This window comes from Somniosus microcephalus, unplaced genomic scaffold (assembly GCF_052327205.1).
Source record: "Somniosus microcephalus isolate GS21.2 unplaced genomic scaffold, FLI_Smic_1.0 unresolved_chr3, whole genome shotgun sequence".
NCBI classification, from domain to species: domain Eukaryota; kingdom Metazoa; phylum Chordata; class Chondrichthyes; order Squaliformes; family Somniosidae; genus Somniosus; species Somniosus microcephalus.
The window spans coordinates 71,164,405-71,191,205 of record NW_028225181.1 but is presented as its reverse complement, the minus strand read 5'-3'; the positions used below and the strand labels follow the sequence as shown (position 1 = coordinate 71,191,205).

The 26,801-nt window shown below is 47.8% G+C and overlaps 1 protein-coding gene and 1 pseudogene across 1 annotated transcript in view; one reads left to right on the top strand and one right to left on the bottom strand.

Annotated features, from left to right (window-relative positions):
* Window positions 1-26,801, bottom strand: part of LOC147091941 (uncharacterized) — a 142,674-nt gene that overhangs the window by 32,485 nt on the left and 83,388 nt on the right. The window contains exons 3-6 of the mRNA XM_085976647.1: window positions 21,291-21,379; window positions 20,738-21,144; window positions 13,486-13,750; window positions 9,285-9,420 (exon numbers count right to left, since the gene is read on the bottom strand). Of these exons, the coding sequence (XP_085832773.1) occupies window positions 9,285-9,420; window positions 13,486-13,750; window positions 20,738-21,144; window positions 21,291-21,379 (897 nt within the window). The remainder of the gene's footprint in view (window positions 1-9,284; window positions 9,421-13,485; window positions 13,751-20,737; window positions 21,145-21,290; window positions 21,380-26,801) is intronic.
* On the top strand, window positions 22,428-23,068 carry LOC147091944 (histone H2B type 1-A-like; annotated as a pseudogene).

Below are 26,801 nucleotides of genomic sequence, written 5' to 3'. Positions count from 1 at the left end.
GGGGCCTCGCACAACAAGATTGCTAATTAATCCTCTCATTACATAATACCCAGTCTAAGATGGCCTAATCTCTAGTTGCTTCCTCGACATATTGGTCCAGGAAACCATCCCGTATACACTCCAGGAATTCCTCCTCCACAGTATTGTTACTAATTTGGTTAGCCCAATCTATATGTAGATTAAAGTCACCCATGATAACTGCTGTGCCCTTATTGCACGCATCTCTAATTTACCGTTTAATGCCATCTCCAACCTCCGCATTACTGTTTGGGGTTCTGTATACCACTCCCACTAACGTTTTCTGCCACTTGGTATTTCTCAATTCTACCCATACAGATTCCACATCATCAGAGCAAATATCCTTCCTTACAATTGTGTTAATCTGCTCTTTAACCAGCAATGCTACCCCACCTCCTTTTTGCCTTTCTTTCCTGAATACTGAATACCCCTGGATGTTGAGTTCCCAGCCTTGGTCACCCTTGAGTCATGTTTCTGTAATCCCAATCATATATCTGTTTACCTCTATTTGCGCAGCTAATTCATCCACTTTATTACAAATGCTCCTTGCATTAAGACACAAAGCCTTCAGGCTTGCTTTTTAATGCTCTTCGACCTTTTAGAATTATTATTTACTGTGGCCATATTTGATTTAAACCCTTGATTTCTCTGACTGCCACCTTTGTTTTTCTCCTTCCTGTCTTTTGCTTCTATCCTTGTTTCTCTTTCCTCTGTCTCCCTGCTCAGGTTCCCAACCCCCTGCCATTATAGTTTAAACCCTCCCCCAGAGCACTAGCAAACACTCCCCCTAGGACATCGGTCCCGGTCCTGCCCAGGTGCAAACTGTCAGTTTTGTACTGGTCCCACCTCCCCCAGAACTGGTTCCAATGTCCCAGGAATTTGAATCCCTCCCCCTTGCACCATTCCTCCAGCCACATATTCATCTGAAATATCCTTCTATTTCTACTCTGACTAGCACGTGGCACTGGTAGCAATCCTGAGATTACTACCTTGGAGGTCCTATTTTTAAATTTACCTCCTAACTCCCTATATTCATCTTTCAGGACCTCATCCTGTTTTTTTACCTATATCATTGGTACCTATATGCACCACGACAACTGGCTGTTCACCCTCCCCTTCCAAAATGTTCTGCAGCCGCTCTGGAAACATCCTTGACCCTTGCACCAGGAGGCAACATACCATCCTGGAGTCACGTTTGTGGCCGCAGAAATGCCCATCTGTTCCCTACAATAGAATCCCCTAATACTATAGCTCTCCCACTCTTTCCTCCCGTCCTGTGCAGCAGAACCACCCATGGTGCCAGGAAGTTGGCTGCTGCTGCCTTCCCCCGATAAGCCATCCTCCCCAACAATATCCAAAGCGGTATATCGGTTTGAGAGAGGAATGGTCACAGGGGACCCCTGCACTACCTGCCTGCGCCTACTACTCTGCCTGGTGGTCACCCATTCTCTTCCTGCCTGTGCAGCCTTTAGCTGCGATGTGACCAACTCCCTAAATGTGCTATCCACGACGTCCTCAGCATCGCGAATGCTCCAGTATGTATCCACTCGCAGCTCCAGCGCCACAATGCGGTCTGTCAGTAGCTGCAGCTGGATACACTTCCCGCACACATGGTCGTCGGGGACACAGGGAGTGTCCCTGATTTCCCACATAGTGCAGGAAGAGCATACCATGGCACAGAGCTCTCCTGCCATGCCTTACCCTTTAATTCATTCAAATTAAATTAAAAGTGAGGCAGGTATGGGGACCCAGGAGGTGGGGGAGCCTCAGCCTTTGCAATTGTCCAACAGGTTTGAGGTTCTTGCGGCCTGTATGGATGAAAGCGGTGGTTGCAGGGTGGATGAGCAAACTGACCGTGACACCGAGGTACAGGAAGCGATTCAAGCGGGGGGAGTTAATAGGAATATAGTGGTAATAAGGGATAGCATAGTCAGGGCGATAGATACAGTTCTCTGCGGCCAAGAGCGAGAGTCCAGATGGCTGTGTTGCCTGCCCGGTGCCAGGGTTCAGGATATCTATTCTGGGCTAGAGGGGAACTTGCAGTGGGAGGGGGAGGAGCCAATGGTCGTGGTCCATGTAGGTACCAACGACAGTTAGAACTAGGAAAGCGGTTCTGCTGAGAGACTGTGAGCAGCTAGGAGCTAAATTAAAAAGCAGAACCTCAAGGGTAATAATGTCTGCATTATTACCTGAGCCATGAGCAAATTGGCATAGGGTAAATCAAATTAGAGAGAGATGAATGTGTGGCTCAAAGACTGGTGTGGGAGAAATGGGTTTCGATTCCTGGGGCACTGGCACCACACTGGGGAAAGTGGGATCTGTGCTGGGACCAGTGTTCTGGCAAGTCATATAACTAGGGCGGTAGAGAGGGTTTTAAACTAAATAGTGGGGCAAGGGATCAAATTTGGGAAGATGTGGTAAATGAAAGAGTAGAGACAAGGCAATAGAGAAAGGTATTAATATGGGAAATGATAAACAGACCGTGACAGGAAGGGACAGAGAGTACAAATCGAAGATTAAATCAACAGTTAAGGCTAGAGGTTACAAAAATCAAAGGACAAAACTAAAGGATCTGCATCTGAATGCACGTAGCATTCAAAACAAAACAGAGGAGCTGATAGTGCAAATAGGAATAAATAAGTATGATCTGATAGCCATTACAGAAACATGGCTGCAGGATGACAGATTGGGTCCTGAATATTGAAGAGTACGTGACATTTAGGAAGGACCGAAAGCTAGGAAAAGGTGGAGGGGGTGGCTCTGTTAATTAATGATGGTATTAGCACAATAGAGAGGGATGACCCAAGTTCAGGAAACCAGGATGTAGAAGCGGTTTGGGTAGAGATGAGAAATGATAAAGGCAAGAAGTCACTTGTGAGAGTGGTGTACAGGCCCCCTCACAGTAACCACACGGTAGGATGGAGTATGAAGGAAGAAATAATGGGAGCTTGTCAGAAAGGTATGGCAATAATCATGGGGGATTTAATCTACATAGAGACCGGAAAAATCAGATGGGCAAAGGTAGCCTAAATGAGGAGTCCATAGAATGTTTTCAGGATAGTTTCTTACAACAGCACGTTCTGGAGCCAACCAGAGAGCAGGCTATACTAGACCTGGTATTGTGCAACGAGATAGGATTAATTAAAGACCTCAGTGAAGGTGCCCCTAGGTAGCAGCGATCATAATATGATTGAATTTTACCTTCAGTTTGAGGGAAGAGAAGAGTGGGTCCAAGACTAGTATTTTAAACTTAAATAAGGGCAATTACGAGGGCATGAAAGCAGAGCTAGTTAAAGTGAACTGGCAAATTATGTTAAGGGATAGGTCAATAGAGATGCAGTGGCAGACATTTAAGGGGATATTTCAGAATACACAGAATATATACATTCCAACGAGAAAGAAAAATTCCAAGGGGAGGACCCACCATCCGTGGTTAACTAAAAAAATTAACGATAGTATGTAACTTAAAGAAAAAGCATATAATTGCGCAAAGATGGCTGGCAGGTCAGAAGATAGGACAGAATACAAAAAACAGCAAAGAGTGACTAAAAGATTAAAAAGGAGAAAAATTAGAGTACCAGAGATGGCAGCTGAATTGTACAGGTATTTTGTATCGGTCTTCACCATAGAGGATACAAGTAACATCCCAGAAATAGCTGTAAATCAGGAAATGGAAGGGAGGGAGGAACCAGTGTGTATCTGAGTCAATGGGACTCTGACCTTTCTCCCCAGTCCATCTCCGGGACCAGTGTGTATCTGAGTCAATGGGACTCTCTCTGACCTTTTCCCCCAATCGATCTCGGGAAGCTCTCCAGTTGGTGCTCACAATCCTGTGTTGGTTCACCTGCTGTCGTTCCTCAGTCTACAATCCCTGTTTACTCTCAGCTGTGGATCTTTCTCAATCACTCAGTCTTTCACCGGGAGATCTAATTATGGCAGGACTGAAATTAACAACATGAATAGTGTGAAGTAATGTAATGTAGACTTTTCTTCAGCTTAATAAAAATAAAAGTTTGGGTCCAAGTGCTTCTGTCTGATGTTGTCCCTTTTCTTAGATTCCTGCCATGCCCGCCTGGGCTTCCAGCAAATCACCAAAGTTCTGGATAGAAATGTACAATTTCCCTGTGCTTTAGGCAAACCGAAGCTGGACCCATCCTCCCCGGGTTACACCCTGTCTGATCTCACTGGGCCCATCCTCCCCGGGTTACACACTGTCTGATCACACTGGGCCCATCCTCCCCGGGTTACACACTGCCTGATCCCACTGGGCCCATCCTCTCCGGGTTACACACTGTCTGGTCTCACTGGGCCCATCCTCCCCGGGATACACACTGTCTGATCTCACTGGGCCCATCCTCCCCGGGTTACACACTGTCTGATCTCACTGGGCCCATCCTCCCCGGGTTACACACTGTCTGATCACACTGGTCCCATCCTCTCCGGGTTACACAATCAGAGTAATTTACTGCACAGAAGGCTGCCATTCGGCCAATCTTGTCTGAGCCGGCTGACAAAGATCTATCCACCCTAATCCCACTTTCCAGCACTTGGTCCGTAGCCTGGTAGCTTACGGCACTTCAAGTGCATATCCAAGCAGTTTTTAAACGTGATGAGGTTCTCTGCCTCTACCACCCTTTCAGGCAGTGAGTTCCAGACCTCCACCACCCTCTGGGTGTAAAAAACTCACCTCAAAACCCCTCTAACCCTTTGACCATCTGCTTTAAATCTATGCCCCCCTGATTATTGACCCTTCTGCTAAAGGAAATAGGTCTTTCCTATCCACTCTATCTAGGCCCCTAATAATTGGATGCACCTCAATCGAGTCTCCCCTTGGCCTTCTCTGTTCCAAAGAAAACAACCCCAGCCTATCCAATCTTTCCACATAGCAAAAATTCCCCAGCCCAGGCAAAATCCCCGTAAATCTCCTCTGCACCCTCTGTAATGCAATCACATCCTTCCTGTAATGTGTTGACCAGAACTGCACGCAGTATTCTAGCTGCGGCCTAGCTATACAGTTCACGCATTACCTCCCAGCTCTTATATTCTATGCCTCGGCTAGTAAAGACCTTTCTCCCCAGTCCATCCACTAGAGGGTGCAGAGCAGATGTAATTTTTTTCACCCAGAGGGTGGTGGGGGTCTGGAACTCACTGTCTGAAAGGATGGTCGAGGCAGAGACCCTCAGCACATTTAAAAAGTACTTGGGTGTACACTTGAAGAGCCGTAACCTACAGGGCTGTGGAGCAAGAGCCTGCAGGACGGGTTCATGGAATCCATTCGGGACAGTTTCCTGGAACAAAATGTCATGGAACCAACAATGTTAGAACTTGTATTGTGTAATAAGACAGGGTTAATTAGCAACCTCATAGTAAACGATCCACTGGGGCAGAGTGATCATAATATGTTAGAACTTCACATTAATTTTGAGAGTGACTTGCCTAAGTCCGAAACTAGTGTCTTAAACTTAAATAAAGCCAATTACATAGGTATGAGGGGCGAGTTGGCTGAGATAGATTGGAAAAATAGATTAAAAAAAGGTATGGCGGTAGATAAGCAGTGGCTAGCATTTAAAGAAATATTTCATAATTCTCAACTAAAATACATTCCATTGAGAAACAAAAACTCCACGGGAAGTGATCCAACCATGGCTAACTAAAGAAGGTAAGGATAGCATTAGATTGAAAGAAGCTTATAATGTTGCAAAGAATAGTAAGCCTGAGGATTGAGAGAGTTTCAGAAACCAGCAAAGATTGACCATAAATTGATAAAAAAGGGAAAAAATGCAATGACAGAAAACTAGCAAGAAATCTAAAAGCAGATTGTAAGATTTGCTGCAAGTATGTAGGAAGGGAGAGAGTAGCAAAAGTAAACATTGGTCCCTTAGAGGCTGAGACAGGAGAAATTATTATGGGGGAATAAGGAAATGGCAGAAACGTTAAACAAATATTTTGTATCTGTCTTCACAGTAGAAGACACAAAAAGCAGACCAAAAATGGTGGGGAACCAAGGGTCTAATGAGGGTGAGGAACTGAACATAATTCATATAAGTAGAGAAAGTACTAGAGAATCTAATAGGACTGAAAACCGACAAATCCCCTGGACCCGACGGCCTACATCCTAGGTGTTGTAAAAGAGGTGGCTGAAGAGATAGTGGATACATTGGTTTTGATCTTCCAAAATTCCCGAGATTCTGGAATGGTCCCAGCGGATTGGAAGGTCGCAAATGTAACACCGCTATTCAAGAAAGGAGGGAAGAGAGAAAACAGGGCACTACAGGCCAGTTAGCCTGACATCAGTCATTCGGAAAACACTGGGATCCAGTGTTAAGGAAGTGGTATCAGGGCACTTAGAAAAATCATAACATGATTAGGCAGAGTCAACATGGTTTTATGAAAGGGAAATCATGTTTGACAAATTTATTAGAGTTTTTGATGATGTTACTAGCAGGGTAGATAAAGTGGAACCAGTGGATGTAGTATATTTAGATTTCCAAAAGGCAGTCGATAAGGTGTCACATAAAAGGTTATTGCACAAGATTCGGGCTCATGGGGTTGGGGTAATATAGTAGCATGGATCAAGGATTGGTTAACAGGCAGAAAACAGAGAGTAGGGACAAACGGATCTTTTTCAGGTTGGCAGGCTGTAACTAGTGGGGTGTCGCAAGGATCAGTGTTGGGGCCTCAGCTATTTACAATCTACATTAATGACCTAGATGAAGGGACAATGTGTAATGTATCCAAGTTTGCTGACGCTACAAATCTAGGCGGGACAGTAAGCTGTGAGAACAGAGAGTCTGCAAAGGGATACAGATAGACTAAGTGAGTGGGCAGTAAGGTGGCAAATGGAGTGTAATGTAGGGGAATGAGAGGTAATCTCATTGAAATATACAAGATTCTGAAGGGGATTGACAGGGTACATGCTGCGAGGTTGTTTCCCCTGGCTGGAGTGTCTAGAACTAGGGGGCATTGTCTCGGGGCATAGTCTCACAACGTGGACCACTTTCCATACCTCGGGAGCCTACTGTCAACAAGAACAGACGTCGACGACGAAGTCCAACACCGCCTTTAGTGCGCCAGTGCAGCCTTCGGTCGCCTGAGGAAGTGTGTTTGAAGACCAAAACCTCAAACCCCGCACTAAGCTCATGGTCTACAGAGCAGCAGTGATACCCGCCCTGCTGTATGCCTGAGAGACACGGACCATGTACAGCAGGCACCTCAAAGCACTGGAGAGGTACCACCAATGCTGCCTCTGCAAGATCCTGCAAATCCATTGGCAGGATAGGCGAACCAACATCGGTGTTCTCGCTCAGGCCAGCATCGAAGCTTTGACCACGCTCGATCAGCTCCGATGGATGGGTCACATTGTCCGCATGCCCGATATGAGACTCCCAAAACAAGCGCTCTACTCGGAGCTCCGGCACGGCAAGAGAGCCCCAGGTGGGCAGAAGAAACACTTCAAGGACACCCTCAAAGCCTCCTTGAAAAAGTGCAACATCCCCACCAACACCTGGGAATCCCTGGCCCAAAACCACACAAAGTGGAGGAGAAGAATCTGGGAAGGTGCCGAACACCGAGTCTCTTCCCACGCCCCTTCGCCCCAATGTTCCCAGAGATTGCCTGAGAGGCCGGCACTGCTGTAAATGCCGGAGATTCTCTGATCCACACTCACCGCAACATCCGCCACTCCTCAGTCCCGCCGCCATTTTATCTCCTTCCTCAAACCGGAGCCTCATCCGGGGACTGCGAGCAGCACCGAGCATGCGCACTGTGGCCACGCAGCCCGCGCCTAAAATCCCTCACTGAGTCCGTCTCTTCTATTGGCTGCGACTCGTAGATTGACAGCTGCGCTCACCAATCGCAGCCCGCAACGCCTCGGGGCCCCGCCCACTGTGTTAAAAGGCCGCCGCCAGCTCCGGGGTCACGTGGCTCCTGATCGGCCGTTCAACCGCCTCAGCGCGCGGGTGACGCCATAGCCCCGCCCACCGGCGAGCCCTTGTTGCCCAAGGTGCCGGCCGACTGCTGTCCCTTCTCCCCGGGCGGGCGGGCGGCGGCGGCTGTCCTTCCCCCGGGGGCGCACTCCTCTCTAACTCTGTTCTCCAACTGCTCCTCCCCGCTCCGGGCTGCGGATTTTATAGCAGCCGCCGGCCCCGCCCAGCCCAGCCGCGCCTTCTGATTGGCTGAAAACCCGGCAAATCTCGGCCTCTGATTGGCGCGTTTTTCAATCCGCTCCAACCTCGGACACCAACGAAGAAGGCGACTTATAGAATAAGAGCTCGTCTGTGAATCAGACTCGTTATTGTTAAAGTAATGGCCCTCTGTGGGACTGAATATTAACCAGTTATTAAAATCATTGCATCTGTGGGACTGAATAATAATCATTATTGTTAAAATTATTGCATCTGTGGGATTGAATAATAATCGTTAAAATTATGGTATCTGGGACTGAATAATAATTAAAACTATGGCATTTGTGAGACTAAATAATAATCATTACTGCTAAAGATTGTCATCTGTGGGACTGAATAATCATTTTAATTAAAATTATAGCGTCTGTGGGACTGAATAATCATTAAACTGGCATCTGTGAGACTGAATAATTCATTATTAAATTGTGAATTATGGCAAATTGATCCTTTAAAATTACTGGTCCCTGAATTGACAGATTTAATTTCATTTTAGCTTTTCAGTGACCCGCTTGTAAATGAGTGCTTTATACAAAACAGGGCAGTGACAATGCATCATTTTGTTATTATATATTTGTTAAATTTCAATCTATTTTAAATTAACGATATACTGTATTACAAAAACACCATCAAAATCTGAACATATGACAAAAAAATGAAAGTGAGGGGTAAATAAAGAAAGGATGATAAAACATTTTTTTTAAAGAGTTTCATTCTTTATGCTGTCCATATTTCAAATGTCATTAGTCAAATGAAAATAAATAGTCCCTTCTGGATCTCGTGAGTGGCTCTGAAAAGATCCTTTGGGTTGAGTTTTTAAGGTGGGAGGAACGAGAGGCTTTATTTGCAGCTGATGTATTTGGTGACTGCTTTGGTCCCCTCCAAGACGGCGTGCTTGGCCAGTTCCCCGGGCAGCAGGAGGCGGATGCCGGTCTGGATCTCCCGGCCGGGAGGAGATGGTCTGGCGTTTGGGGTAATGGATCAGGCGGGAGGCCTCGCAGGCGATGCGCTCGAAGATGTCGGTGATGAACGAGTTCATGACACTCATGGCCTTGGAGGAGATGCCGGTGTCGGGTCGGGGTGGACCTGCTTCAGCACCTTGTAGATGCTGTAACTCTGCTTCCTGGTCTTCCTGCGCTTCTTGTCGCCCTTGGCCCGCTTCTTGGTGGCCGCTTTCTTCGGCCCCTTTTTCGAGGCGATGCTCCTGGACGCCACGACAGGCCTGGTGAACGGACGCGAGGGTTTGTGATGGAGAAAGTCTCCCGGACGTGCTATTTAATAGCTAGCCGTATGCAAATGAGGAATCAGAAAGTGAAGGATTCCTATTGGTGAACCAGCGCATAAGTATCTATTGTGAGTTAGGAACAAGGCGTGCCAACTGGCCAATCAGAAACACTCATGGTGTTGCAGCTGGTTTCAGGCACGTGGGGGAGAGTCTCCACATGGCTGCAGCTTGAAAAATATATTACAATAGGAAAATACTGCGGAATCTGAAATAACAACAGAAAATGCTGGAAATACTTGATGAAGGGTCCCAGACCTGAAACGTTAACTCTGTTTCTCTCTCCACGGAAGCTGCCTGGCCAGCTGAGTATTTCCAGCATTTTCTGTTGAAAAATGTATTTTTGGTACCATAAGTTGCCCTGTTAAATTGCAGACTGCTTGCCCGACATTGATCCAGCTGAATGTTGGGAAGACCGAAGCCATCATCTTCGGTCCCCGCCACTAACTGCGTCCCCACGTCACCGACTCCCTCCCTCTCCCTGGGCAGCTGGCTGAGCCAGACTGTTCGCAACCGTGGTGTCATATTTGAACCCCCACCCCCCCCCGCTCAGATGAGCTTCCGACCACATATCCACGCCAGCACTAAGACTGCCTATTTCCGCCGCCGGTACATCACCCGACCCCTCCTCTGCCTCAGCTCATCTGCTGCTGAAACCCTCATCCATGCCTTTGTTACCTCTAGACTTGACTATTCCAACGCACTCCTGGCCGGCCTCCCACATTCCACCCTACGTAAACTTGAGGTCATCCAAAACTCTGCTGCCCGTGTCCGCACGTGCACCAAGTCCCGTTCAACCATTACCCCTTGTGCTCGCTGACCTACAGAGGCTCCCGGTTAATCAACGCCTCGATTTAAAATATCTCATCTTTGTTTTCAAATTCCTCCATGGACTCGCACCCCCCCTCCTCCCCCACACACACACAAAGCTAGGTGGGCGTGTGTGCTGTGAGGAGGATGCTGAGAAACTCCAGGATGATTTGGACAATTTGGGCGATTGGGCAGATGCATGGCAGATGCAGTATAATGTGAATAAATGCGAGGTTATCCACTTTGGTGGCAAAAACAGGAAGGCAGATTATTAGCTGAACGGCAATAGATTGGGAAAAGGGGAAGTGCAACGAGACCTGGGTGTCCTTGTGCACCAGTCGTTGAAGGTAAGCATGCAGGTGCAGCAGAGGGTTAAGAAGGCAAATGGTATGTTGGCCTTCATAGCGAGAGGATTCGAATACAGGAGCAAGAATGTCATGCTGCAGTTGTACAGGGCCTTGGTGAAACCACACCTTGAGTATTGTGTGCAGTTTTGGTCGCCTTATCTGAGGAAGGATGTTCTTGCCATGGAGGGAGTGCAGCGAAGATTCACCAGACTGATACCTGGGATGGCAGGAATGACGTATGAGGAGAGATTGGGTCGATTGGGCTTATCGTCGCTGGAGCTTAGAAGAATGAGAGGGGATCTCATTGAAACTTATAAAATTCTAACAGGACTAGACAGACTAGATTCAGGAAGGCTGTTCCCGATGGCGGGGAGTCCAGAACCAGGGGTCACCATCTACGGATAAGGGGTAAGCCATTTAGGACTGAGATGAGGAGGAATTTCTTCATCCAGAGAGTGGTGAACCTGTGGAATTCTCTACCACAGAAGGCAGTAGAGGCCAATTCATTAAATATATTCCAGAGAGAGTTAGATACATTTCTTAAGGCTAAAGGGATCACGGGATATGGGGAGAAGGCAGGGACAGGGTACTGAGCTTGGATGATCTGCCATGATCTCATTGAATGGCGGAGCAGGCTCGAGGGGCCGAATGGCCTACTCCTGCTCCTATCTTCTATGTTTCTATGTTTTTTCTATGTTTCTACTGTTATTTAATGAAATTAAATCCTCTCTACCTCTCTCTCTCCACCTTTAAAACGCTCCTTAAAACCTACGTCTTTCTGCCCTAATATCTCCCGATGTGGCTCGGTGTCAATGTTTGTCTGATTACTCTCCTGTGAAACGTCTTAGGACGTTTTACTACATTAAAGGCACTATATGAATGCAAGTTGTTGTTGGAATACCTAGACCAGGCAGATGGATCATGGAGACCTGGGATTATCGTCAGCAGCATGACTCGATATTTCATCCATAAACCACGCCTGAAATCAAATATAAAGAGGCACATTCTTTGACAAAGATACACATAAAACATACCATAGTCACGCTGAAGCAAAGATTCTGCTGCTTGAACAGGTCTGGGAGGGTGGAGGGTGGGGGCTGTCCTATTGCACAGCGCTAGAAAGGTATCCATTATAGTGGTATGCTGCACAGTGCATAATTATGCTCTCAGAAGACACGTCACCATGCAGTAGTTGGGACAGGAAGGACAGTCAGGATCGACAGAGGCTGAGCTCACGGCTGGCTGCTCCACCAGACTGGCGGCAAGGAAGACAAGCCCAGCAACTTCTAATGGACAACCATTTCAATTAGACATTCAAAGGTCACTTCAGCACCAGCATTGCTGAACTCATGTTCCCAACGAAACTGATGCACCAAACCCATCCACACCATTATGCTCTACCCAACTCCGGCCATCAAACATATCAATCCCATTCATTTCCTGCTACAGAAATGTGCCCCAGTAAGAGTGAAAACGTGATTCCAATAAACAGTGCAGGATTCATTATGAATTAATGATCCTTATCCCACTGCTTCTCTGTGTCCAGCGCGTCTCCAACTACTTAACGTAAGCGACCTGACGGACGTGACTGAATGTTTACTTGGATACAGATGACTCTTTACCTCCTTCTGCTGGGCCATAAGATTGCCCTGTTAATGCCACATCTAAACTGCAGCGGCTGCCTGAGATTGCACTCTCTGGCTCAGTAGGATGGCAAGGATACAGCAGGACCCCGAGCAACAACTCCCTTCTCCAATATATCCAAGTTTGCTGATGATACAAAGCTGGGTGGGAATGTAAGTTGTGAGGAGGATGCAAAGAGGTGTCAAGGGGATATAGACAGGCTAAATGAGTGGGCAAGAACATGGCAACTGGCATATAATGCGGAGAAATGTGAAGTTATCCACTTTGGTAGGAAAAATAGAAAAGCAGTGTATTTTTTAATTGGTGAGAGATTGGGAAATGCTGGTGTTCAGAGGGACCTGGGTGTCCTTGTACACGAATCACTCCAAGTTAACATGCAGGTACAATTAGAAAAGCAAATGGTATGTTGGCCTTTATTACAAGAGGATTTGAGTATAAGAGTAAAGACGTCTTACTGCAATTATATAGGGCCCTGGTGAGACCACACCTGGAATATTGTGTACAGTTTTGGTCTCCTTACCTAAGGAAGGATATACTTGCCATAGAGGGAGTGCAACAAAGGTTCACCAGACTGATTCCTGGGATGGGGAGATTGTCCTTTGAGGAGAGATTGAGTAGACTAGGCCTATATTCTCGAGAGTTTAGAAGATTGAGAGGTGATCTCATTGAAACATACACAAGTCTTACAGGGCTTGACAGGGTAGATGCTGGGAGGATGTTTCCCCTGGCTGGGGAGTCTAGAACCAGGGGTCAGTCTCAGAATAAGGGGTCGGCCATTTAGGATGGAGGTGAGAAATGTCTTCTCTAGAGGGTTGTGAAACTTTGGAATTCTGTACCCCAGAGGGCTAAGGAGGCTCAGTCGTTGAGTATATTCAAGACAGAGAAATAGATTTTTTAATATTAAGGGCATCAGGGGATAGTTCAGGAAAGTGGAGATGAGGTGGCGGAGCAGGCTCGAAGGGCCAAATGGCCGACTCCTGTTCCTGTTTCTTATGTTCTTATCTGTGCCTACTCCTGCCACGCCCCTCATTGTCAAATCTCGCAGTGAGGTTTACCAGAATTTTTACATTTCACAGACCTCTTGTCGATTGAATGGGTGGCTATTAAAAGAGCCTTTTTTCTTTGGTTCAGATCCATAATTTTATTTTAATCTTTTCAACCACCGAATCCATAGAGTGTCCGCCCCTGGTGTTTCAGCGCGTACACCACGTCCAGGGCAGTGACCGTCCTGCGCTTCACGTGTTCCGTGTAGGTGACCGAGTCTCTGATGATGTTCTCCAGGAAGACCTTCAGCACACCCCGGGTCTCTTCGTCGATGAGACCGGAGATGCGCTTGACGCCGCCTCGCCGAGCCAGGCGGTGGATGGCGGGCTTGGTGATACCCTGGATGTTGTCATGAAGGACTTTGCTGTGCCGCTTGACTCCGCCTTTCCCCAGCCCCTTACCCCCTTTCCCTCTGCTGGTCATAACTGAAACTTAAGCTATTGCAAAAGAAGCAACCCCAGTAATTGAATTGGGAATAAGAGTTTTCGGCGCCGCACACTCCTTTCATACAATGCTGGCGGACCTGGTTGGAAACCCATAAATGGGTGGAGTCAGGATGAAAATGAGGACTCCTGGTTCCTTCTCAAGTAGCCGATATTGAACTGCACCCGTGGGGGAGATAAGCAAAATACTGCGAATGCTGTCAAACCTGAAATAAAAACAGAAACTGCACGGAATATACGCAGCAGGTTGGGCAGCACCTGTGGAAAGAGAGAGAGAGAAATAGAATCGATCTTCCTTGTGCCAGACCTTGTTTTGGACACAGTTTTGTCTCCTTCAGCTGTGCTTTATTGAAGTCCTTCCCAGTTTTTATCTCCCATTACATGTTTCGGTCCTTCCAGCAGATGACTTTTCCATTGTACCACTGCTTCCTCCCCCCCCCCCCTCCGCCTTTGTGGGGTGTTTCCAGTTCACCCGGGTTTTCACAAGTTAACAGGGGTGGAGGGTGGGGGTGGGGAGATGCCTTCAGTTAGATGCAACCTGGATGAAGGCAGCCTAGACACCTCTTTCACAGAGTGTTGTAATCGCTGATAAGCACAAAGTTTTAATATAATAGTGACTGGGAGATGGCTACTCTCCGAGTCCTCCTGACCCTCAGACTTGAGCACCTACCAGCAATCAGTGAAATCCCAATTGTGATCTGAGGTGAAACCTTTGCTTTAGAAAGTAGCTCCAGGGGTTTCAGAATGCAAGGGCCACTCTATGTGCGTTGTCCATCAGCAGCTTTACCAGCAGAAAAATTAATCAGAAGAGCGAATGACAGAATAAACAGCCACTTGCCAATATACAGACAAGACTACTAGGAATCATTCCAAATAGAAATGTTACTCCATCTCCCCATATTTCCAATTGCATGTGATTACTATGGTTTACAATACTAATCAATCTTTGCTAGATAGGAAGGTCTATGGATGCAACATTAATATTTTCTGGTCTATTTCTCAGTAATTGTTTTCCATTGTTTCCCTAAACATCTCCGTCTCTCGACCTCTCTTTCCTCCTTTAAGACACTCCAAAAAACCTCCCTCTTTGACCAAGCTTTTGGTCATCCACCCTAATCTCTCCTTGTGTGGCTCGCTGTCAAATTCTGCTCGATAATCGCTCCTGTGAAGCGCCTTGGGACGTTTTACTACATTGTTGTTGTTTTGTGCGCCTCTTAAGTTAATATGCAGCATATTCCTTTCTTTCCTGTGAAATTGGAAGCGATAGAGAACCAGGAGCCAAAGTAGGCCGACAAGAGCAGGGGTGATTTGTGAGCGGGACCTGGTGCGGGATAGGATACGGGCAGCAGAGTCTTGGATCAGCTGAAGTTTGCCGAGGATGAAGGAAGGGAGGCTGCCCAGGTGAGCATTGGAATAGCCGTGCCTGGGGGGGCAAAGGCATGGATGCGACTTTCAGCAGCAAATGGTCTGAGGCAGGGGCGGAGGCAGGCAATGCCACAGGGGTGGAAGTAGGTGATATTCGTGATGGAGAGTAAGGGGAGAAACCCAGGGGCTAGATTTTCACCTTAGCACTCAGGCGTAAAACGAGTGTTGCGGATCGGCTGCCCGTTAAATAAACCGCCCGATTTTCATTCCGTTGAATTAATGTAGTGAAAATTGGATGACTTCTATAACAGGAAGTCTCACCAGATTCAACCCCCAGACTGAGCCTTATGACATTTATGAACTAACAAAGCAGGTTCACTCCTAAATTAGAAATTTCTTCCAAATCCATGGGAATCTTGAATTTATTTTTATTGTTTTGAAAGCCTCTTGCATTAATATACAACATTTCTTTTCTTTTAAATTGGAGGTGTTAGGGAGCCAGGAGCCAAAGTAGGTCAGCAAGGGCAGGGGTGATTTGTGAGAGGGACCTGCTTTCAGCTGTGGCTCAGTGGGTAGCACCCTTGTCTCTTGAATCAGAAGGTTGTGGGGTTCAGAGTCCCCACTCCAGAAACATCAGCACAAAATCTAGGCTGACACTCCAGTGCAGTGCTGAGGGAGCGCTGCACTGTCGGAGGTGCAGTCTTTCAGATGAGACGTTAAACCGAGGCCCCGTCTGCTCTCTCAGGCAGATGTAAATAGATCCCAAGGGCCACGATTTCGAACAAGAGCAGGAGAGTTATCCCCGGTGTCCTGGCCAATATTTATCCCTCAATCATCATAACAAAAACAGATTATCTGGTCTTTATCACATTGCCAGTTTGTGGGAGCTTGCTGTGCGCAAATTGGCTGCTGCATTTCCTACACTGCAACAGTAACTACACTTCAAAAGTATTTCATTAGCTGCAAAGAGCTTTGGGACATCCTGAGGTCATGAAAGGCGCTATACAAATGCAAGTCTTTCTTTACTTAATCACATGTTTTTTTTAACTTGTCACAAACAACGCTTTTTGTTAGGCCTGTTATACCGAGCGCTCAACCATTCCGTCCAGGGAGATCAAGACTGCCGTGCTTCTTCAGCCTGGGGAGAACTGGACAAACAGGCCAGGTTGCTTTCTTCAGTGCCTAGGTGTAGTGCTTGGCAGGGCAAAAGCTCCAGTGGCAGAAATTGGAACAAAAAGCATATCCTTCCATTGTACTGGTTTGTGACCAAATTTTAACCTGGTCTTATGTAGTCATGAAAATCTATAATGAATCTAAAAATGCAAAATTGGAGAATTTCCCCAGTCTCCTTTGCGTTCTAAACTTTGGTGATTTTAGCAAAGATGGCTATAAAACGGAGGATAGAAGTTAAGGGACGTTTCATGGACTGGCACAAAACGGGAAGTGGTGTCCTACAGGGACCACCGTTGTTCACCTTATAGATATATATATATAAATGATTTAGACTCAGAAATCGGAGATCTAGAGTCGAAATTTGCTGATTGGCATATAGGAACAGGAGGAGGCCATTCAGCCCCTCGAGCCTGTTCCACCATTCAATGAGATCATGGCTGATCTGTATCTCAAACCCTCTCTACCAACCTTGTTCCCGTGACCCTAAATACCTTTGCCTAACAAAAATCGATCAATTTGATACCAAATTGGGGGGGCGGGGGGGGGGGGTAGAGCTAATAATGTGGGGAGCTACACCAAAACACAGGAAGATATAAACAGGCTTACAGAATGGGCAGATAAATGGCAAATGAAATTCACTATAGCTAAGTGTGAGGTGGTTCATTTTGGTAGGTGGAATAAGGAGGCCACTTATTCCTGGGAATACAGATACAGTACGTAAATTGCTAACTGAAGTAACACACCTTGATAAGGTCATAAAGAGTACAAATAAATTACTGAGGTTCATTGCTGGAGAAATTGAATAAAAAAGCAGAGATGCCAATTTATATAGAACCTTGGTTAGACCACCACTGGAGTACTGTGTACTGTTCTTGTATCCATATTACAAAAAGGATACTGAAGCATTGGGAAAACTGCAGGAAAGACTTACAAGAATGTTTCCAGAATCGAGAGCATGGGAACTATCAGCAGGCTGGGGTTCTTTTCTCCGGAGAAGTGATGACTACGAAGAGACCCGATCAAGGTCTTTCAAATTAGGAAGGGGTTCTATGGGGTGGATGTGGAGAAATTGTTTCCACTTGTGGGTCCAGAACAAGTGGGCTTAAACATAAGAGAGCCACTAACAGATCAAATAAGGAATTCAGGAGGATTATTTTGACACAGAGAGTGGTGAGAATGTGGAACTGGCTGCCACATGGAATGGTTGAAGCAGAGAGCACCGGTGCATTTAAGGTGAGGCTTGATGCATACATGAGGGAGAAGGGACTAAAGAAGGAAAGACTTGCATTTATATAGCACCTTTCATGACCACCAGACATCTCAAAGCGCTTTACAGCCAATGAAGTACTTTTGGAGTGTCGTCACTGTTGTAATATGGCAGCCAATTTGCCTACAGCAAGCTGCCACAAACAGCAACGTGATAATGACCAGATAATCTGTTTTTGTTATGATGGCTGAGGGATAAGTATTGGTCCCAGGACACTGGAGAGAACTTCCCCTGTTCCGAAATAGTGCCATGGGATCTTTTACATCCACCTAAGAGGGCAGACGGGACCTTGGTTTTAACGTCTTATCTGAAAGACGGCACCTCCGACAGTGCCGCACTCCCTCAGCACTGCATTGCAGTGTCAGCCTAGTTTTATGTGCTCAAGTCTCTGGAGTGGGACTTGAACCCACAACCTTCTGACTCAGAGGCGAGTGTGCTGCCCACTGAGCCACAGCTGACACTGTAGTACAGTGCAGAATAGAGGGCTAGGGTGGGAAGGGGCAATTCGAGTGGTAGGAGGTTTGTGGGCAGTATAAACATCGGCATCGAGCAGTTGGGCCAAATGGTCTGTTTCTGTGCTGTAGATTCTATATTGACCATTGAACCAGATCTCAGTCTCTGCCTCTGGTCTTAGTATGGCCTCAGTTGTCCACCGATATAAAAGTCCTTTTACATTAATAACAAAACTATTTGTTGCTGGAAAAAGAAACAAAGAAAGACTTGCATTACTACTGCTTTGGTCTGGCGGGTAAAGCTTATGATGGGATGTCTAGTTTGGCCGTCCATCCGATGGCCTCCTGAGATGCCGAGCGGAGAAATGAGGTGCCTCCCACAACAGATCTTTAGTGGGCATGTGTGATGTGTTCCATGGTCTGGGACTCATGGCCACAGTCGCACATCGGGTCGTCCCTCATCTTCCACTTGTGGAGCGGCTGGCCGCAGCGTCCATGTCCTGTGCGGATTGGGTTGAGCGCTGTCCGCTGTCTTTGAACGAGGTCAAAGCCAGGGGCCTCTGCTGTTGAGTCAGTGATGAGGTGTCGGTTCTTTATGTTGCATGCATCCCACGAATCTGTCCATCTGGATAGTGGGTCGATACCAGCTGCATCAAAAGTGGCTGCTGTTTCCCAGAATGGCCGGTGCAACTTTCAGCGCCTTCGTGGTGGGTTTATCCAGTCTTTGTGAATGGGAAGGTCGATGTTGCTCATGATTTCTTCCATCTCATGGAGCATGGTGGCATCGTGGTGAATGGCAGGCGGGGCAATGTGGGACTGCACCGGGAGCAAGTTCAGTTGGAATGGACTTAAGAATCCCTGACACCGTCCTCAGCACCTTTCACCACCTCAGGATGTCTCAAAGCGCTGTACAGCCAATGAAGTATTTTGAAGTGCAGTCGCTGTTGTAATGTAGGAAACACGATTTTCACATGACTGCATATAGTGATATTTCAAGCACCAGGCAGAATGGAGATGATTTGGAAATACCTGCATCAATCATGCCTGGAGACCACACAGCTGTAAATGACTGGGATTAATTTTAAGCATATCATTTCTATTATGGAACTATCCTCCACTCACGGCATTTCATTGGAGAAATAAACTCACTATTATCGGGAGACTTTGCTGTAGTTTCGATCATGAGTTATGTTTCCTGTAGTTTGTTAAATAGACTTTGTTTGCTGTATGCTGAGTAATAGGCTGTTTAATCCTGTTGTGACGTGTTTTAAAATATGGTTCAATCTTTTTTTATTATTCATTCATGGGATGTGGGCGTCACTGATAAGGCCGGCATTTATTGCCCATCCCTAATTGCCCTTGAGCTGCCTTCTTGAACTGTGACGTGATGATAATCCCGTTGAATGTCAAGGGGAGGTGGCTAGACTCTCTCTTGTTGGAAATGGTCATTGCCTGAAACTTGTGAGTTGCGAATGTTACTAGCCACTTATCAGCCGAAGCCTGAATGCTGTCCAGGTCTTGCTGCATGCGGGCAAGGACTGCTTCATTGCCTGAGGAGTAATTGGTGTAAGACAAGCCCGAATTCAAAGTTTGAAGAGCGCAACCAGATCGGATGCACCCGCCCAGGGAGGGGGAGGGGGGTATTGAAAGTTTGAAGAATGCAGCCAAATTTGATGCGCCTGCCCATTGAGGGGAGGTGGGTGTTGCGTTGTAGGTTTGAAGAATGCAATCCCATTGCATGTCAAGGGGAGGTGGCTAGGCTCTCTCTCTTGTTGGAGCTGGTCATTGTCTGGCACTTGTCAATTATCAGCCCAATCCTGAATGTTGTCCAGGTCTTGCTGCAGGCGGGCAGGGACTGCTTCGTTATCTGAGGAGTAATCGGTGTACTCTTTTGATTGGGTACTTAAAGAAAATGTCTGTAAATTAATAAAACTTCAAATAAAACTTAACAAATTAAATTAAAATTTGATTGTCTGGGCTGATAAATCACTCCAGTCCCCGCAGCGCCCACCAGTCGCGGAATGCCTCAAGCGTGCCGGCGGACACCGCGTGCTCCATCTCCAGGGGGAGTAATTGGTGTAAGGCAAGCCCGAGTTCAAAGTTTAGTTCGCATGGTTAATGTCATGGAGGCACCCGCCTCGGGAGGTTGAAGGTTTGAAGAATGCAACAAAATGGGATGCACCTGCCTCGGGAGAGGGAGGGGTTGAAGGTTTGAAGAATGCAACCAAAAGGGATGCAGCCGCCTAGGGAGAGGGAGGGGTTGAATGTTTGAAGAATGCAACCAAAAGGGATGCACCCACCTCAGGAGAGGGAGGGGTTGAAGGTTTGAAGAATGCAACCAAATCTTTTCACGCTCGCACTCACACAGAAAGAGTCGCAGGCGGCGCTCGGCCACGCGCCGGGTCCCGGTGGAGGAGTTGCCTCTGGACCGTCCGCCTTGAGCTTACAAAAGGCGCGGCCGCCGCCGCCGCTCGGCAGCTGGACTCGGCGCGGTGAGGAGCGCGGAGCAGCCGGAGGAGGGGGGGAGGTGCTGAGCGGAGCAGCTGGACTCGGCGCGGTGAGGAGCGCGGAGCAGCCGGAGGAGGGGGGGAGGCGCTGACTGAGCGAAAAAATAAAATTGCTTCGGGCGACCAGACCAAAGGCCCGGCCCGAGGCCGCAAGGCCAGGAAGAGGAGGAGCCCAGCCCAAGGCGCGGCCGGCGGGCGGGCCCACGGTGTCGGGCCACATCCTGCAGGCGGTGGCGGCTTCCAGGGAGCGGCGCGGCCTGTCGCTGGCCGCCGTCAACCAGGCGCTGTCGGCCGCCGGCTACGACCTGCCGCGCATCAACTGGCGGGTGAAGCAGGCGGTGCGGAGCCTGGTGACCGAGGCCTCGCTGGTGCGGCCGGCCGGCAAGAACAAGCCCAGGGGGCGGAGGAGGAAGGAGGCCGGGGGCGGTGATCCTGCTGCTGCTGCCGCCCGCCGGAGAAAGGCCGAGAAGAGGGCGGGTGGGGTCCGCCAGGGGGCGAGGCCCGTCGGGCGACCCGGGAGCCCTGGGGGGCCCCAGGTCCCCTCCAGGGGCAGGAAGCCCGGGAGCTGCCGAGACCAGAAGGCGGCAGCAGCCCCACGGGCGGCGGCCAAGACTGAAAACCCCAAACACAAATACTACCCGTGTGAACCAAAACAACAGGCTCTTTTCAGAGCCACCACGCCCTTCAGATGAAAGCGGTTGTTCCAGAATTATACAATAAATATCTTTATTTTTAAATCATTGCTGCGGCCGATAAACCCGAGAATCTTCGAATGATCCTGGCGGTTGTCCTCCAGCTCTTGGGAGCCTTTGCAACCAGCTGCAGCCGTCGTGAAGCATCTTGCAGACTAGAATGAGTTGGAGAAAAAATAGGAACAGAAATGATTGGTATTCATTGGATTAAGAGTTGGAATTGTGTTGGTGTTTCTGCTCCATACGATCATCCATGTCGCCCTACTTTACCTCATGTTTCCAGCGTATTCTGCAGTGAGTGTCTCACTTCCTGACTCCAAGCCTTTCCACCATCTACAAGGCACAAGTCAGGAGTGTGATGGAATACTCTCCAGTGTGGACCATCGACAAGATGCACTGCAGCAACTCGCCAAGGCTTCTTCGGCAGCACCTCCCAGACCCGCGACCTCTTCCACCTAGAAGGACAAGGGCGGCAGGCGCATGGGAACACCACCACCTCCAAGTTCCCGTCCAAGTCACACATCATCCTGACTTAGAAATATATCGGCCGATCCTTCATCGTCGCTGGGTCAAAATCCTGGAACTCCCTCCCTAACAGCACTGTGGGAGTACCTTCACCAGTCGGACTGCAGCGGTTCAAGGGGGCAGCTCACCACCTCCTCAGGGGCAACTAGGGATGGGCAATAAAATCTGGCCTTGCCAGCGATGCCTACATCCCGAGAATCTTTTTAAATACCAAATAAATTGCCTCAGGTTCAGCATTTGTGTACTATGCCATAAGGGTTTCAGTAAATAACTAATATTGCAGTGGCCTTTCTTAAACAGAAGCGATTAAGCGCATATATTTTTTTCTTAGACAATCTCTTTTGTAGTTTCTGGGACCTGTCTAATTTGTATATTATGGGGAGTTCCAGAATTGTTGTGGCTCGAATGAATTTATTTCGCATCAGACATTTACTGTGGACGTGTCACATGAGAGTATGAGATTTTATATATATATATATAGCTTCGGGGTTTTGTTCCAGCAAATTAAGGTTTCCCCATTCCTTGCGTGGCAGCGGCTTCCGGCAAAAAAAACTTGATAGGTGACTGTGATTTGTGCAGCCTGAACATGTGATGTGTCAAGGATCAACCAATTGGAATAGACAATTGGGCATCCGTCATTAGGATAAAGCAGTGTATATAAAGGAGGGGTTGCGGGCTCCATTTCGATGTTGCTTTGTGTTTTTATTAACCAGTCGAGGTGGAGAAGGAATTGAAGGGCTTGCCATGCCGACTGCTGCTGCTGTTTCCACCAGTTCCACCACAGCCGGTGCCAAGGGCGCCGTCTCCAAGAAGGGCTCAAAGAAAACCGCCATGAAAATGACCAGGAGAGGGTACAGGAAGCACAGGAGGAGCAGGAAGCAGAGTTACAGCATCTACATCTACAAGGTGCTGAAGCAGGTCCACCCCGACCGGACACCGGCATCTCCTCCAAGGTCATGAGTGTCATCAACTCGTTCGTCACCGACATCTTCGAGCGCATTGCCTGCGAGGCCTCCCGCCTGATCCATTACACCAAACACCAGACCATCTCCTCCCGGGAGATCCAGCCCGCTGTCCGTCTCCTGCTGCCCGGGGAACTGGCCAAGCACGCCTTCTCGGAGGGGACCAAGGCGGTCACCAAATACACCAGCTCCAAGTAGAGTCCCCCTCCCAAAATAAAACCTGCAATTAAATCACCAAACGGCTCTTTTAAGAGCCACTTCACAAAGCCTTAAAACGGAGCTATAAAACAAAACCGAGACCCCTGAACAAATACTTCTGTTAGGCTGTATGTTAATGCAATGAATTGCCAAATTAATCGTCCGGTTCATCCATCTACATGTGGTGCGTTCTATTTATGAAAGCTGTTTTAATTCGCATTTCTTACTTTTGATTATAAGTCCCAGAAGGGATTGGGGAATTCACGGGGAAGGGGGCAATCGGCGCTCAATAACTCCGTGAACAAGGATTTCGGTTGAAACCAAGGCTCTTCCCTGCCAGTTGAAGAATTTACTCTTGATATTGAAACCCAGGTGTACAGCGAAGATCAATGTTGCCGGACCGCCAATATTGTGGAAAAAAGCGGGTAAAATGGGAGGTAGCTCAAGCATTAATGTTCAGTGACGCCACATTTCGGTTCAGGAAGACCTTTGTTTTGTACAGGGAAGGGGAGAACTTGGAGACAAGAAATCATTGAGACCGCGACTTGGAGTAGGAGATAAGACGGACACATTTCCCCAGATCAAGAAATCTGCACAACTCGCATTTACAAACGACATTTAAGGTCGAAACACGTCCCAAGATGCTTCATGGGGGAAAGAGATGAAGAGACGCTCAAGTCTTTACAGAGAGTTGAGCTAAAGATACATGAAAAAAACATAAGATTCAGAAGAACTTAATAATAATAATAATAATCAACTTTATTGTCATTGTTAGTGCACAAGTGCAGTACAACGAAATGTAGGCTTGCGGCTCCCGAGAGTGTACATTTAGATTAAGACATTTAACATTCAACATTCATTTGGCTTGTAATACATAAACATAAACATAATAAAGTGCATTGGCAGATGTGCAGGCTTTAGAGTTTATTTGTGGAGATCAGTAGGATGACAGCCCTGGGAAAGAAGCTGTTCCTAAATCTGGTCGTTCGGGTGCGAATGCATCTGTAGCGTCTCCCAGATGGCAGGAGGGCGAACAGACTGTGGCTGGGGTGGGTAGGGTCTTTGATGATGGTCAGTGACCTCCGTAAAGAGCGAGAGAGAAAGTCTCTGGGGATATATCATCGCTCTGAGGTGATACACGCTTAGGAAAGAAGGCGACTTTGTTTTGTGTTTTGTTGGAGGGCATTTTTCAGGAGATGAGACCTTTGGCTCTGCAGCGTCTGGTTCGCCTGGTTAAATAGCGCCGGCTGCTGGAAACTCTTCATCCCCCAACACACACTGAGATAGAGAGAGAGAGAGAGAACAGGTCCCAGCCCAAGCCATGGCCGACACTCTCCCTGCCAGGAACACCAGGAGGAAGACCAGGACTGCACCCCCGGCCAGGGGACGCGGCGCCACCGTGTCCCAGCAGACCCTGGAGGCGGTGGCGGCCAGCAAGGAGTGCCGGGGGCTCTCGGCTCTCAAGTAGGTCCTCTCGGGCCGCGGCTACGACGTGGCCAGAAACAACTGGTGGGTCCACCAGGCGGCCCGGAGCCTGGTGACCAAAGGCTCACTGCTGCAGCCCACCGGCACCGGTGCCTCGGGCTCCTTCAGGCTCAGCAAGAGGTGGGGCGACCGGGAGGAGGAGGAGAAACCCAAGAGGGAGCCCGCCGCCGCCACCAGGGAAAGGAGGAGGAGGAGGAGGAGGATGAAGCAAGGTGTGGTCAGGAATGCGGCGCCCAGCAGCAGAGGCTCGCCCAGGAAGACCAAGAAACAGGGCGCCGCCAGGAAGGTCACCGCCCGCAAACCCAAGGGGAGGAAGGCGGCCAGGGCCGAAGGGAAAGGCAAACGCCAGCGTGCAAAGGCGAGCAAGCTGGCCAAACAACCGGAGCAGGAAGCGGCCCAAACCCCCGCTCAGGAGGAGACCTCCCTGTCGGAGAAAGAAAGCCAAGTTTGCTCAGAGCAAGAGGACAGCTCCTAAAGGGGAGACCAATCAGAGGATGAAGACCTTCAATATCAAACAGCTCTTTTCAGAGCCACAACAAACATTCACAAAGAGCCGGACCGGAGGGTTGGGTGTGTGAAAAAAGGAACATTGTAATTGACCCGATGGTATAAGACCAAAATCATCCTTATTGAAAAATAGAAAACCAATTATTTCCCCATTACAATACTGGAAATTATTAAAAATTCGATTGAGTTTTAATTCCTGAAGTATACCTTCCAGGAATAATACAATATATGAACCAATATTGGTTTTTAACTCCTATTTTAAAGGTGGTTAAATTGACAGCAGCAGAGCTGTGATAGATTGTAGGGCGGGAGAATCGGAAGACCAGGAGTCCTCAGCCTGGGCACCACTTTCAACAGTCCTCGGCCAGCTCCGCAACCGCAGCTTTTGCCTCAAATTGTTCATTTTGTTATATTTCTCGCTTCAGCAATGAGACTATCTGAAAATTATAAATGGTTGATATCAAATCCTGCCGTGCAGCTGATGATTGTTGCTGCAAGTATTTATTGCAATGGGCATATCGTGAAACTATAAACGTCTTTATGAACTCCTGCGGTTGCGGCGATGCCTTGTAGATAGCATTTAAATTCTGTTAGTTAGTGACACGATTTCGGTAGGTCAGTCGTCTTCGCCACTTGAATGTGTAAGAATCAACGTTGAAACAACAGTAATGAGCTATTTTCGCTTCCATTGTGTGCTTCCGATACACTTTTAATAGCCGAGCTGAGATTGTCTTTGTCAAGACCACCAATTTACATTTTTTAACGTAAAGAAACGGATGGTATCGCAGAATACAACCTCCAAAATGCTGGGGAAATTCCTACAAAACGTGGTACTAAAATTCAGGCACCATAAACCAGGTGGCCCTACTTATAAACACATGGAATTTTAGAATGTGGTCTCCAACGTACTGGTGAAATGTTTGGGACTTCCCAACATCCCAGGTAATAGGATTTGGTCACCAAGAACCAGTGTGTGATTGTGCAGACCCAGATCGATGAGTAGCCCCACAACCTATCAGCAACATTCAACACAACGCTTGAGAATGGAAGTTGCAGGTGATCCTTTCAAATGTTTATTTTCAAAAGTACAGCTCCGTGACCATGGCCGAAATTAATAGAACCTATGGGGTAAAGGCCACAAAACAGCATCGACATCTAAATGACATGACCTGCTGCATCAACGCATTGAAATGAAAATGCTGCTTATTGCCTGTTGGATCTTCTTGGGCACGGCGGCCGCAGATCTAATGTGCATGATCTCTGCCCAAACTTGCGGTAGGCAGCCCTCTGATTATCGCTATTGATAGGATGTGGTCTTCTCAAACATCCGCTCTCCTGTGAATTCAAAACCCCTCGGGTGTTTACAAGCTCTCCCATGCCACGACTTCAAATTATATAGTGCCTTTCAAATCCTCTGGACATCCCAAAACACCTGACAACCTAAGATTGCTCTTCAATGAAGGAACAGCCAGACAATGTGTTTTAGGTGGTGTTCGCTGAGTTGTGAAATGTTGGTGACATAGGAACAGGAGTTGGCCATTCAGCCCTTCCAGTCTGCTCTGCCATTCAATTAGATCATGGCTGATCTGTACCTCAACTCCATGTACCCACCTTAGCTCCGTATCCCTTCATATCCTTACAAAGGTGGTTGGGACACGGAGACACCTTTTTCTTCTTCAATTACTGCTACGGGACTTATATCCACCCGAACTGAAGATTTCACCTGAATGACTGTGTAAGGGTAAACCGGGAGAGCTTCTTCTCCCCTCTGGTATAAAGGGTCGACGTCCGCCTTATTCCCTATCAATCACTCAGAGTCCTGCGAGGCCTCCCGCCTGATCCATTACACCAAACGCCATGCCTGGAGGAGTCAGTGTTCCACGTATATATGGAGTGTGAG